The 13,213-nt window shown below is 41.4% G+C and overlaps 1 protein-coding gene across 1 annotated transcript in view; it reads left to right on the forward strand.

The window, feature by feature from the left end:
- DOCK3 (dedicator of cytokinesis 3) overlaps positions 1-9,466 on the forward strand; it is a 207,071-nt gene extending 197,605 nt beyond the window's left edge. The window contains 5 exon segments of the mRNA XM_035894678.1: positions 3,081-3,199; positions 4,168-4,255; positions 7,629-7,751; positions 8,366-8,448; positions 8,960-9,466. Coding sequence (XP_035750571.1) covers positions 3,081-3,199; positions 4,168-4,255; positions 7,629-7,751; positions 8,366-8,448; positions 8,960-9,466 — 920 coding nt within the window.
- The last annotated feature ends 3,747 nt before the right edge of the window (positions 9,467-13,213 follow it).

Genomic DNA, 13,213 nt, shown 5'->3' on the forward strand with positions numbered 1-13,213 from the left:
AATCCTTTCATTGATGTTTAAAACAGCAACACAAGCAAATTATTTGGCTTGTTCAAAGAAAATAATAAAGTTATTAATCCAAAATGTTTTTAAAGGACAGTCATCAAGGCAGTAGATTAATGATTTGATATCACTGAACAGCAGATTAAAGCAGCCAACCTTACACTAGGTATAATAGACACAAGTTAGAGCAAGTCTTAAACAGAATTGTAATTGGAACACAGTAAGAATTATCTAATTCTCTGCTAACATAAAGACATTACTAGTTACTCTGTTTTTAAGATTAACAAGTATGTATCTTCCAATTTTCACCTGGCTTGACCCTTGTGTGGCCTCTTCCCTATCAAGAAAGCAACACTGTTGTTGTATGGAGGATAGTAAGAAATTCAGAGTTTGTTTTGGCTTCATTTGAGGTGACTCATGAGGCACTGCTCTAACCTTGCTGCAGTTAAAAGATTATGTAAACCGATGTTTGTTAAGCAGAAAGTGTAATGTAAAAAGGCCTGGAAAGAGTTAGGAGTGGGTTAGGGTTTTTTCAGTAATTTTGTTTTAAAATATGGTTGGGATTCCTCCAATGCACTCTAAAAGCAGCTCCCACTTGACACTGGATGACTCGCCTCTTAAGGCATCCCTACTACTTCCTCAGCACAGCCTCCTTTTTAAGATGTAGAAAATGAGTCCTGGTGTCTTATTCATCACTTTGCAAGAACCCATGTACTTATATTAAAAACTTTTTCTTAAAGCAAAGTTACTATTTGGTGCAGGAGCAAACTGTTTTCATAACAGTAATGAAAATGATGAATCGGGAAAAAAAAGATTGAGTTTGGAGTTTAACTACATTCATTTTCAGTTTCATTCCTTAAAACAAATACTTGTCACAAGTGGATTAACAGTTTCATAATTAAAAAGAAAAGCTACCTGTGGCTTCAGCATAGGTTTTCCTTTCTCATTAATAGTACGTGCAGTGCTGCACAAATCAAGTGTACCAAGCTACAAGATAAAAGGAATAAGCCCTGATACCTGCTGCAGCGTTTTATATGGCCACTGGCTGTTCTGGAAGCTTTGTAAAAGCTTTTTTTTACTTTGTTTTTTAAGTTTTGCCAGTCCCTGAAAGGAGCCGTGGTGATTGTGCTCACTATCTGTCCAAAGAAGCAGGCCTGATTATTAATAAAAGCTTCAGTTACAGCCTGAAGTTGTGGCCCACAATTCAAAGGTATCAGTACTTAATTTCATTTGCAGACTGGATACTTGGCATAATTTGTTTTGATCTTTATAGCTACAGGTATTTACAAATAGGGTACCAAATAGCAGACCTGTGTTGTAAACTAGACTCCACCACCATATTTAGCACATGTGGGATTTTTCAGGTCATGCAATGCAAGGTCTGTGGAAACTATAATCCCATATAAACTGATGGCACATAGAGGTGGTTTGCATCTTGGATATAAAAGAACACGGATGACAAGATAAATACACGGGAAAAGTTTACAGTGTAGGTTGTGCTGTGATGTAGTTCTGGGCACACCTACAAGTTCAGCATCCTTACATTTGTCATGCAGAAACAGGACTACCTGTGATGTGTGAGTAAAAGAGACTCAGCATAAAGCGTTAACACTGTGTTTTCCAAGCTGATGTTGTATACAAGAGCAAATAATGTCGTCTAATTATGTTTCTGTTCTATGTCTGGGGAGAAAATGAGTTCGGAACTAGAATGCAGATACTCTGCGGCTATTCATGTCGGGGAGGGGGGTGTAGATTAATCTGGGATCTGCCACCCCTGACAGAATTGTTACAATTGTAGGGCCTTATCCTGCATTCTGCTGGACACATTGTTCCTTCCACTGTGTGCTGAGTATCAGTCCCAAAAACTGCATGTTTGCTTTTGCTGGGGTAAAAGCTGCATTAACCAGCACCAATGCCTTTGCTCATACGTTGGAGTGCTGTTCAGTAATGTGTGTGGTTGTGAAAAATTTGCAAAAGGGGGCATGTATTCCCCAACAGCCGGCATGGCTCTGTAATGCGCTGTGTGCTGCCATCTGTTAAGTGCGTGTTTGTGACGCAATGAAATAATCAGTGCAAATTAAAGCTCGCTCCAGCAGCTTCAGAACATCAATTCCTGCCTAATATTGTGCATCCCAAGGGATGCCTGTATCAGTAGTATCAGACTTTAGAAGTCACTAATGGGAGTCAATCTTCTGGCAAATCCACTGTCAGCTATCGCATATCAGAAGGCATATTGTTACGTGGCACTCATCTTGAAGGACGTGAGTCCCAAATAATTCCACACACCAGGAAGCCATTTACATGAAATACCCCAGTATCTTAGGTGATAGCTACACAGATAACTAATAGTTAAGTCAAGCATATTCCTTCTATATAACTCCAAGCACTGGTAAACGTCCTGTTGTCATAAATGGCTCAGTATACCAATACACTCAGTAGTAATCACAACATTACCCAGAGGCATGATAAGCAGAGCCACCCACGTTTACAGAAAATTCTGTATATTATTGGTTTTTGTTTTGCCTTAACAAAGAGGAAGCTAACCAAGGTATGGCCAACTAAACAGCAACACCTCAGACTATCTCCACCAGAACTGAGGAATGAAGTAGCATCCTGCAGCTTCCTGCTCTAACTGAATGGTGCTTCTCAAACTTTTATCCCTTTCTTCCACATTCAGTGCCAAAATGCACAGCTTTATGGCATTTCTGGAACTCTACCGGACTTTATGTGGTGAGGGAGCATTAGGCATTGCACACCATGGCTGCAGCTGATGCCACACAGATGCCCACTTTTTTTTTTTAAAAGGAAGCACTTTGCAACGTACAGCTAGGGACACATATATCTTATACACCCTACATGGTATGTCCTTAATTGTATATAACGAGCCAGTTCTTACTTCATCCTTGTGCTATGCACCCCACCAACAGTTAGCTGCTTAGTGGGCTCGGTGCCATGTTTTCTTGAGTCCTGTAAGATCATCCGTCTGAACAAATTGCCAAGGAGGCCTAGGTCACTGGTCATGCGGAGACATGGCTGTTGTTTGTCATGTGTACGTGATTATTCTCACTTGTTTACAGGCTCTCCCTCTCTACCAGATAAGTATCGCCACTCTCGGGAGATGATGATGTTGCTGCCAACCCACCGGGACCGACCTAGCAGTGCCATGTATCCCGCAGCTATCATGGAAAATGGACAGGTAGCAGATCTAATTTCTTTTATGCTAGCTCAACCACCTGAAACTCTGACTTTACCTTTACTATTTTTGACCACTTTAAAGCTTCCCTTTTTATTTCTGGAAAGCACAACAACTTACTTAGGAACGTTTTCAAAGGCAATGCAGAACTTCTCATATTAATCGCCCCCTAGAGCCACCCACTCTGGTAGTCAAGTGACACAGATTGTGGTGGCTGTTCAAATTGCAGCTAGGCGCTGTGCACATGGACCCTTCTTACTTTGCAACTTTGTCCCGTGAGCCCTGGTCCACTGCAAGTAGTCAAACCATTTTATTTACTCATTTTTCTAGAACCATGGCCATCCTGCAGTCTAGCCTCCAAGTTGGTTCTAAATAGCTTTATGGTGATTTCCAGAGGTATCAAAAACCACAAAAGGTTGAAATAATATAGGGTATATATAAATATATACATAACACAGGCTCTGTAAACAGTCTGTGCCCGTATCTACTACTTTCTCTGGACAAATTGAAAAATTCAGGGTGTGCCTATGCATAAGCATTTTAACCTGGCCCTGGCCTGCACTTTTGATGGGAATCTCCTGGTCATGTCCACTTAACCGCACTTCAGTTCACCTCAGAGAACTGCCTCAGAGCATGCAAACTCAATTCTTTCAAACAAAACCAAAGCAAAAGGTGAGCTCCAGCAGGGCACATGACATTTGAGCTGATTATGGGCACAAGACCAGGCCAGAGCTGGTGTGAAATAACTCCTCCAGAGAACATAAGCAGCATGAATTGTGGGTCCTCAGCACTGTGACACTCTACTAGGATTGCACTTCAGTACTTGCTAACGTAGAGACAGCACAAGGTTCCCATGAATTTTTTAGTTAAAAAGCTGTCTTTAATTTAAAAAAGCAAATAGAAAGCCTCAAGGTTCTGTACCAGCTGTTCCGTAACTTTACTTTTCTGTGCTAACTATTCTTCTCCCTTAGCCTCCAAATTTCCAGCGCGCCTTGATCCAGCAAATGATTGGACCATGCAAACCTTGCAGTGATCCCAACCTGTCTGTGGCTGAGAAAGGTACTCTTTTTCCTAGTTAGCATGCATGCTTTCTAAAATATTATTACTCTGGTCATGCTACAGCAAGTAACGAATGGGCTTCTGCATTTCCTGGCAGAGTGCCCCCTCTCACATTTTTTTAATTAACAGTGTAATTAACTGGGCCTTCTGCCAACCTATAGTCATTTCAGATCATTCACAGAAGGGTGGAGTTGCACAAACCTCTCTATTTCAGAAAGCTTTCCAAGTTCAGCATTTTGTGGTTGAAACAAATCCTGTCATCTTTATCAAGCAAAACTTCAAAACAGCAAAAGAGAAGTTATCTGAAAGAAGAGTGCAAGATTTGGACCGTCTTTTTAAATAATGAGATATGCTGCTTTTTTATTTCAAAATATTAACATTTCTTGTAATCCCTCTCTGAAGTAGTTCCGTATTTAAGTTTATAATTAGGAATGTATGCTTATTTAACTCACTGCTTTGAAAAAAATAGGCAGAGCCCCTGCAGAAGAAAACATGAAAGAAGAGGAGGAGTTTGTTTGGCATAACAGAAAAGGAGGAGCTTGTGAAAGGGGTGCCATGGACAAAGCGATGGGCTCAAAAAATGACCTGAAAAAGCAGAAGCAGGCAAAATTCATGAGTCAAAATCTGAGACAAGGAGGCTGCCTAAGCAAGCAACAGTCGAGTATGGCTAGGAAAAATGGTACCTTGAAAGATTTTTAAGGCCAGGAAAGACCATCACAATTCTCTACTATGACCTACATAATGCACTCCATTAGATTTTTATCAGTATTTTTGTTTCGGTAGCTGTCCCTGAACTAAATTGTATCTTTTTGGAAAAAAAAAAATCCAAGTTTTATTTTAGAATTTCTAATAAATCAAAATACACTACTCCAGCAATGTGACAGCCTTACAGAGTGGTCCGGATTGAAACCAAAAGCCAATGTACAGTTCTGAATAAATGACAGAACGATGACCTGATGACAGTAACAAATGATGACAACAGAGAGTTAAGACTAGGAGGTGAGGAATTAAGAGCTCCGTCTTAGCCATGTTAGTTTGAACTGAACATATCACAGAGGTGGTGACATCCTTATACTGGACAGGAGAAAGCTCTGAAAAGGAAGGTAGATAAATATTTATTGCCTGTCTAGAAAAAATACTTCAATTTGTATTTGTGGGTCATACTATGCAAGAGTGTAGTATACAGCACAACAAGGGGATCAAAGACAGAATCCCCTCCAGAGGCCCAGAGGAGCCATGAAAGACACAGATGATGTTCAGTAATTGTTCTTAGGGGATGCTGTGACAGGAATCCCAGCTCTTCAGCCAGGTTGGTAGCATAAATACAGTTACAGATGTGTTTTGCAGCTCTTGAATCCTCATATTTCTTTGTAAGTCAGGACACCATCTGCCTTGGTTTTGTTAACAGTTAGGCGCCGTGAATTTACCCATCCCCTTCCTTGCTGTGTCACAAGCTCTGCTTGGTAATTCTCATTGACAGCAGCATGACATCAGTTGCCCAGAGCAGAATGGTTCAAGTGCAGCTTCCCTACTAATTAAACTTGGCCACCAAGCCACTGAACACTGTTCTGGAGAGAGAGGTGAGCTAGAGCAGAGCTCTTAAGAGCTCCCTGGGTATGTTCCTCCCCAAAGTGTTTTGGATAAAACACTAGGTTTAACAGGCAACAGACACTCACAAAAATCATCTGACCTCAGGATGATTTCCAGCATTCCTAAATATTCAAAAGGCCATGAATGAGGGAACACTGAGCAAATATAAATGGATTATGCACTGGGGTACCATGTTCTCTTTGCATCCTGCTACTGCATCTCGTTGTTTAAAAAAAAACAAAACTAAGCACAACAATCATTTTACAGGCCAAGCAGATCAGGTTTTATTCTGTCCTTTTCACTTGCTGCTGCTGTATTGCAGGAGAGATGAGCCTGGCTGGCACTGCTAGACATCTTGTCCCTCTTTTAGCCTTTTGACACCAACTGCAGTTGTGCAGATTAGAACACTTTGGTACATCTACAGGGTGCTCAAAAAATTCATCTGAAGACAATACCTGTGTTCAGATTGTAGCCCTTGTTCTGATCGTGTTCTCTATCAAGATTCTTCGTATCTTCTTTGTATGCCTTTCTCAGTTTGAAGGTGTCTTTTTAAAAACAACATTTATATTTTGTTCCATCTTAGGAAGTTGTCACTTTGTGATCTTTTTTTACTTTAGGGAATTTTAGGTCTTGGAGAGCCTGTGTTCATGCTAACTTAGGAACTAAGGAGGAAAACAAAACAAAACAAAGAAACCTTTCAAAGTCATTTTAGAAAAGAAATGCACCAAAAAGGGCTGCAGGCATTTTAATTAAGGAGAAAACCTTTTCAGATGTCAAACTCCATGTTTATTTCTCCAGGCTTCCATTTTCCAAACTGAAGATGGAAAAAGCTGGTTTTATCTCAGGTTTCTTTGGTAGGCTCACCAAATTACTTTGTTTTCCTTTTTTCTTCTCTTTGCTAATCTGAAGAAATTGCTTCTTACTTTTTAAATAAGCATACGCTTACCACATGTCTGTCTTCGCAGAATGAGTCAAATCTTGCAGTACTGGGAAGAAAGGAAGGTGCATTTTAGTAATGTTTAAAGTTGACAGAATTCTCAAGATCTTGAAAATGTTCATGGTAGAAAGCAGCAGCTTCTATTTCTATGAAAAAACAAAGTCACAAAGATCATGCTCTCTCTATCCTTCCTGATCAACGACGACTTCATCTCTTCAGGTAACGTTGCAATACAAGGAGTCTGAGCTGCTGTCTTTAAATATTTTGTGATCAAAATCTTTTTATCAACTCTGAAGCTTAGTAAATTGGGGCTTTAAAGTCTTGATTTCTTTTGTAGCTGATCAAGGTATAATTGCCCTCATGTCCTTTATTCAGTCTTACTTAGCTGCTGTAGTGCAGCAGCAGGCCTTCCTGTGTTTCATGAGGGTTCTGCCACACATTCCCTTCTGCTCCATCATCATTTACTGCCAAGCAGAACAGCTCAAACCTGTGCTCTAGCTGCCATTCCATCAGTGAGACTTCATTTTTGCTTACTCACTGGTTTGCAAAAAAATCAAGCAGTTCTACTGCTCTTCAGATTTGCTAGAAATGAGCCAAGGGGGTCATTGAGGGGAGATGGGCAGACTAACACTGTGATCACCTAACTCCTCCTTCCTTAACTTACACAACCTGTAAACTTAACACACTGTAGACTAGATGATGTCTTTGTATGCCTTCAATTCTACCATTCACTAAGTCCCTAGAATCTGTCTCTTTACTACTGAAGAGCACACCAGAAAGCCAGTCCTCCTGGCCCCAAGAACTCCCTGTTACGTTACCCAAGTTAAATCTGTTTCACTCCTTCAGCTGTGCCAGCAGCACCCAGCAGCTGGAGCCTAGACAGCGGAACCAGAGAGGCCCTGCCATTCCTGTCTGCCCACGTTGGGAGCATCTTGGCCCCACCAGTACCTCCCCGAAGCCTGCCCCATGGTAAGGAAATGCCCAGCAGGCCTGCTGCATAATGCCTGCAGTCATGCACAAACAAATCTACACCACCTGAAAGCTGACCTTAGCCTTTTTTTTGGCCTACAAAACCAATCAGAAACAAAAACCCAAAGTCTTTCCTGGTCTGCTAGGTTAGCACTGGACAAAGTTTTCAATTTTGTTTTTTTCCCCAAAAAATCTTTGAATTTTTTACAGTCCTTATAGTAATGGGGACTTGCGTGTACTTTGGGACTAGAATTAGGTGTGTGAGTGTTGAAGCTTGGCCTGGCTTCTTGCCTATGACCATCTTCAGCAGTAATTTAAGGTTACAAAGGGATTAAATGAAACTTCCCATGTTCATTGTTTATGAGCCTGTTGCCTTGCCATGAGATCCTTGATAACAGGGGTGGGTGGAAATCTATCACTGCACTTCACTTATCCTTAGCATTTTGTGATGTGAGGGATGCACTCCGTGTTATCTGTCAGAAAGGAAGCTCTAGGTTGGAGTGGAGTTATGAGCGGTTGGAGCTGTTACCTGGCATTATAGCGTCTAAAAACCCAGCTCTTTTGCTGCAGTGAGGCAGCACAAGTCTGCATTTCTGATCCTTGTCTCATTCCAGGACACTACTCACTGCACTTTGATGCCTTCCATCACCAGCTGAGTGATGCTCCTCCAGCGCTGCCTGCACGAACATTGCGCAAGGTAAAAAGGAAGTGGCAGGAAAGCAGAGAGGGATGTAGAAGGAAAATAACAGGCTCCTGAAGGAACCCCCCTCCTCTGCGCCCACCAAGCAGCTTTTGAATACAGACACACTGTTTTTAACATGCTGGTAACTTACACATGAGAAAGTCCACTGAAAGCTCGTACCTTATTCCGGAGTTGAATTCTATAGAAATAACTTACACCTGTTGTAGGCCCTTCCGCTTTCCTTCTTTGGATCACATGCTGTGATTTCAGGCACCCTGTTTATCACCTCAACTGCTGTTTCTTTAACAGCTCTGGTGGTGGTAAGTGCACTTGTCAATGATTATTGGTTTATATGTGCACTCCCCTGACTTGTATGTAACTACTACATCTTGTGGGCAGACACTTTGAACACAAATGGAACCACTGTTAACATCACTGTCAAAAGCTGAAATGTGGAACAACAGACAAGATGCAGTGTTGCCTCCTTTGTCAATTTTAACCTGGTTTTGTTTTTTTCTCTGAACAGTCCCCTCTTCATCCTATCCCTGCATCACCCACCAGTCCGCAGTCTGGTCTAGATGGAAGTAACTCCACTTTATCTGGCAGCGCCAGCAGCGGTGTCTCCTCCTTGAGCGAGAGTAATTTTGGACATTCTTCTGAACCACCTCCTCGCACAGACACCATGGATTCTGTCCCCAGCCAGGCCTGGAACACTGATGAAGATCTAGAGACACCCTACCTCCCTGTCAGGTACAGTCTCTCTGAGCCTGATGTCCTAGAGTCACTCAAATCCCAGCCATGCCGAAGCCACTCTGCTCCATCTGGAGTCATTCCTCAGGACACCATGGACCCTCCTGCTCTACCCCCCAAACCTTACCACTCCCGGCTGCCAAACATGGAGAACGAGGAGGGGTTGATAATTGAAGATGATGACAAACACCGCCCATTGCATCGTAAAGCGTCCCAACCAGTGAGTGGTGGAAAGGAAGAGCAGGCCAGGGTAGCATGGGAGCATGGCATCAGTGAGCAGTAGGGACTGCTGGTAAGCAGCTTGCATCATCATTCCAGGTCTGACTTACAAAGGAGAGAGATAAGGACTCGGAGAACAGCAAACCGATTTTCTACTGCCGCAAGTTTATGTCTGGAGCCCACAAAAGCAATTGGGCCAGCATGGGAGGTTGCTGCTTTCCTTTTTAATTTCTTTTTACACCTTTCAGTTATGTTTTTTAACTTTCTGTGCAGTGGACAGTTTATTCCTTCTGCAGTTTCTTAACCACATCAAATGGCACACTAGCCATAGAGACTCGCAGAAGCTGAAAAATACAATTTTAAGTGGAGGGGGAAAAAGGGGGGGAATGTGGCAAGTTGATTTTGAAACTGCTTTCCTCCCAGTTCTGAGACGCACATGAGTAGAAGCAGTTGCACTAGGGACATTTCTTTGCTGTACAGAAACGAAAGCTCATTGCGGAAATCAGGGATTCTATGAACTGTCAGGCTGAAAGGTGCATGAGCTGCAGGCAGTGGAAAGATGGCAATTCTAAGAAGAAATTGGCTCTTTTGAGAGCAGGATTGTACATATCTCTGCAGTGGTCTCCCTGCATTGGTTCAGAGGTGCTGAGGCAATCTAACCAGTGCTGATGCACTGATTTCCAAGATATCATTTCCAAAAACTCTGCCTCCTTTGTTTTTTATGTACTGTTTGATTTCTTAAATTTTGCTTTCACTGGCTAAACCAACCTGCTTTCTCATTGGAATCATACGCTATTCATCTGTGCTACAGGATGAGAGGAGGTTAGTAGCCATTGGAGATGCAACCCAATTGTAGGCCTTTCCCATGCCCAACTTTGGGCAGGCTGTTGACACCAGCATTTCTATTCCAGTTTAAAAAAAAAAAAAAAAAATCAAAAAAAACCAAACACACAACCAAATTGAGTTTTTCATGCCACAGCTGGTTGATGACCGAGCCAGTAAAGAAAAGGTGGCTTACATGCATCATATCCAACAATCCTTGCCTCAGGGCTGAACATCACAATTCTCACCATTTTCCATCATCCAGGAGCTGAGATTCATTCCCTCTTAACATATGATCCTCAGTCCCTTGCAAAAACTCACTGCAGCTGGTGTGCAGAAAGAATCTCCATCTCTCGCAGTAGACACACAACAATAAGAAGAAATGCCCAGTATAATAGTGTACACCCTAGAGTCGGGGATCTTAAAGGCAACCTGTAAAGAAGAAACGTTTGTTTCCTCTTTTGCTTCTTTAGAATGCATAAAGATGCTTTAAGAGCTGCATCCTCTCTCTTCTGGAAGGCTGATTTCTTTTTTCCTCAGGCAGCAATACAGCCTTCTTCCCCCATATCCCCAGCTTTTCTTTTTTTTTTTTTTAATTTTTTTTTTATAATTGACCCAGCTCCAGAAAGGGCTGAAGGAAAAAAAAAACAAACACAAACCAAAAACAAGAAACAGAACTATGCAGAGGTGAAGACAGTACAAGTCTATGAACACAAAACAAGCCTTTTAATTATTTGTTTAGTTCAGTACATGACAAATCATGGAAAAAAATCTGTGGGTAATAGAGCCAAGATCTGGTCTTTGTAAAGAACAGTAAGAAATATCTTCTTCCTATTTTCAATACTTTTCAAGAAACTTTCAAGCTAGAGAGTATCAAACATATAATGGTTTTAGATAAACAAGCAATGTTCCTTCCCCCCACCATGCCCACACACATTTTAGACTCCCTTATAAACCTGTCCCCCTGCAGACTGCAAAGCACACACCAGACGATGGTAACAGCCCACCCTCTTTCTTACCACTGAAAAATCTGAAGCACATTCCAAGAGACATACCTCCCCCATATAAATTAGCGTCAGAATTGGGAATAGCACTCAACTTTCATACTCAATTCTTGCCCTAACCACTCTGTTTCTCATGCTACAGACAGCACAAAGAAGCAAAAAAGGATATTATAAATAAATCTTTTACAGGTCACCTTTAGCACTACCTCTAAATACAGTGACTGGGCAGAGTACATTGCTTCTGAACTCTCCTAAAGACGGTCGGTCTGTACAAAGTCTGGACTCAGTGGTTGTATGAAGGGGATTTTAAGAGGATTTGATTCTTTTCTTTCTCAAGCTCTAGCCCATGCAAAACTACTAAGTTATGGATTTGTTTCTTAAATGGCCTATTTGGCTGGAACAAAGTCTCTCCTGCTTCCTCTATTTTGTTATTAACACAGGCTGCTTGTAATCATTCTATCCTTCACAATTAAGACAATGGTAGTACAACCTGGCCCATAGTGGACATTTCATCTCTAGCAGGAAGGAGAGGTTCCCCATACTAGGACAGTCCTAAATGTTAATGAACTAAGGCGGATCTCTGGTAGAACACACATACAAAAACTCAACTCAAAATTATGTTTTTGGTAAAGGTAAGTCAAGGTAATTCCTTAGAAATGAGTGAAATATTTTCACATATTCTATCCTCCAATCTGACTGAGATTCTTCAAGTGAAGTTTTTAAGAGAACTAAATACTCAACGCCATCTCCACTGCCCCTTTTTTTTTGGCAGGAAGACTAAAAGTGCTAAACGTAGTGACTTACTGAGCTTCCTTATTGCAAAAAGCAGCAGGTCTTGCAAATAAAACTTTGCAAAAACAAGAATGCAGCTACCATGGGACTAAGTCCCAGTCAGCTGGAAAACCTGCCCACTGGAGCTCTAATCAGTCTCTCAAAACTATCATCCTGCTCTGAGTAGAGATATCATACAACAGCAGTGAGTCCATTTGGGGAGTCTGACATTACTATGTATTTGTAAGGGTTTGAAGATCGATCAGATGATGTATACAAATACCCAGTTTATGGCAGATCCACACAGGGAAGGATGGAATAAATTGCTGAATTTACCAAATTTAAGCCTCTCTGGAGTTAAATTTCTGTTACTGTTCTGATACCTACCAAGTATTCTGTCTCCCTTTACAGTGCTTGCCTAAAAGGGGGCAGAAGATAGAAACACTATTATTAAGATTTTGTGAATGCTGGAATTAATACTTCTTGGAACTAATACTTCTCTGTAGGGTGGGGTGTCTTATAGCATAGTACAACTCCAACATCAAGCTCAGTCCTGGAGTAGGTGGAAGCAACAGCAGTTGTTGCACTTGCCCAGCAGGATTTGAAGATTCCTTGTATAAACCACAGCAACAGGATGTTTTGAACAGGACCTTGTCATTCTATATTTATCTCTAATTCAAACTTAATATGTACTTGCCTTCACTGGGTTTTCTTTGCGTAACAAAATCGCACGTGCATTCCTGAGAAAATTGGTGGAATTCTCCTACAAATCTCTCGTCGTCAGTGTACCTGCTGGCCCCATCTGAAACAAAATTGAGAAGGAACTACAGTAGTAGAAGAAAAGCAATTAAAACAATTTCTCTGAATCCTACTTTTTTTTTTTCCAATGGTTGGGTTGGTTTTGTTACTGTGTGCAAGACTAAGATTCTTTTCCTGGTTGCTTTTTAGCTTACTTACCCTTTTTTAGGTAAGGGATATTGCATATCCCTTCTGTGGGAGAATCAGCCAAAACTGGGGAGGCTGGAGAGAGCAAGAGCCTTTGGGAAACAAATTATGTGGTATTTAAAATTTCCTCTGATCATGCTTCTTTGTAAATACCCCCATTTGAATGCTGTGTATTTGTACAGGAAATTGAGCAAAAAATGTATAGATTGTGATGTCTGACTGGTATTCTGCCCTGTAAATGTGTTTTTAACCTCTGGCATTCTGTGCTT

The sequence above is a fragment of the Egretta garzetta genome, unplaced genomic scaffold, assembly GCF_000687185.1.
Source record: "Egretta garzetta isolate BGI_Z169 unplaced genomic scaffold, ASM68718v1 scaffold215, whole genome shotgun sequence".
NCBI classification, from domain to species: domain Eukaryota; kingdom Metazoa; phylum Chordata; class Aves; order Pelecaniformes; family Ardeidae; genus Egretta; species Egretta garzetta.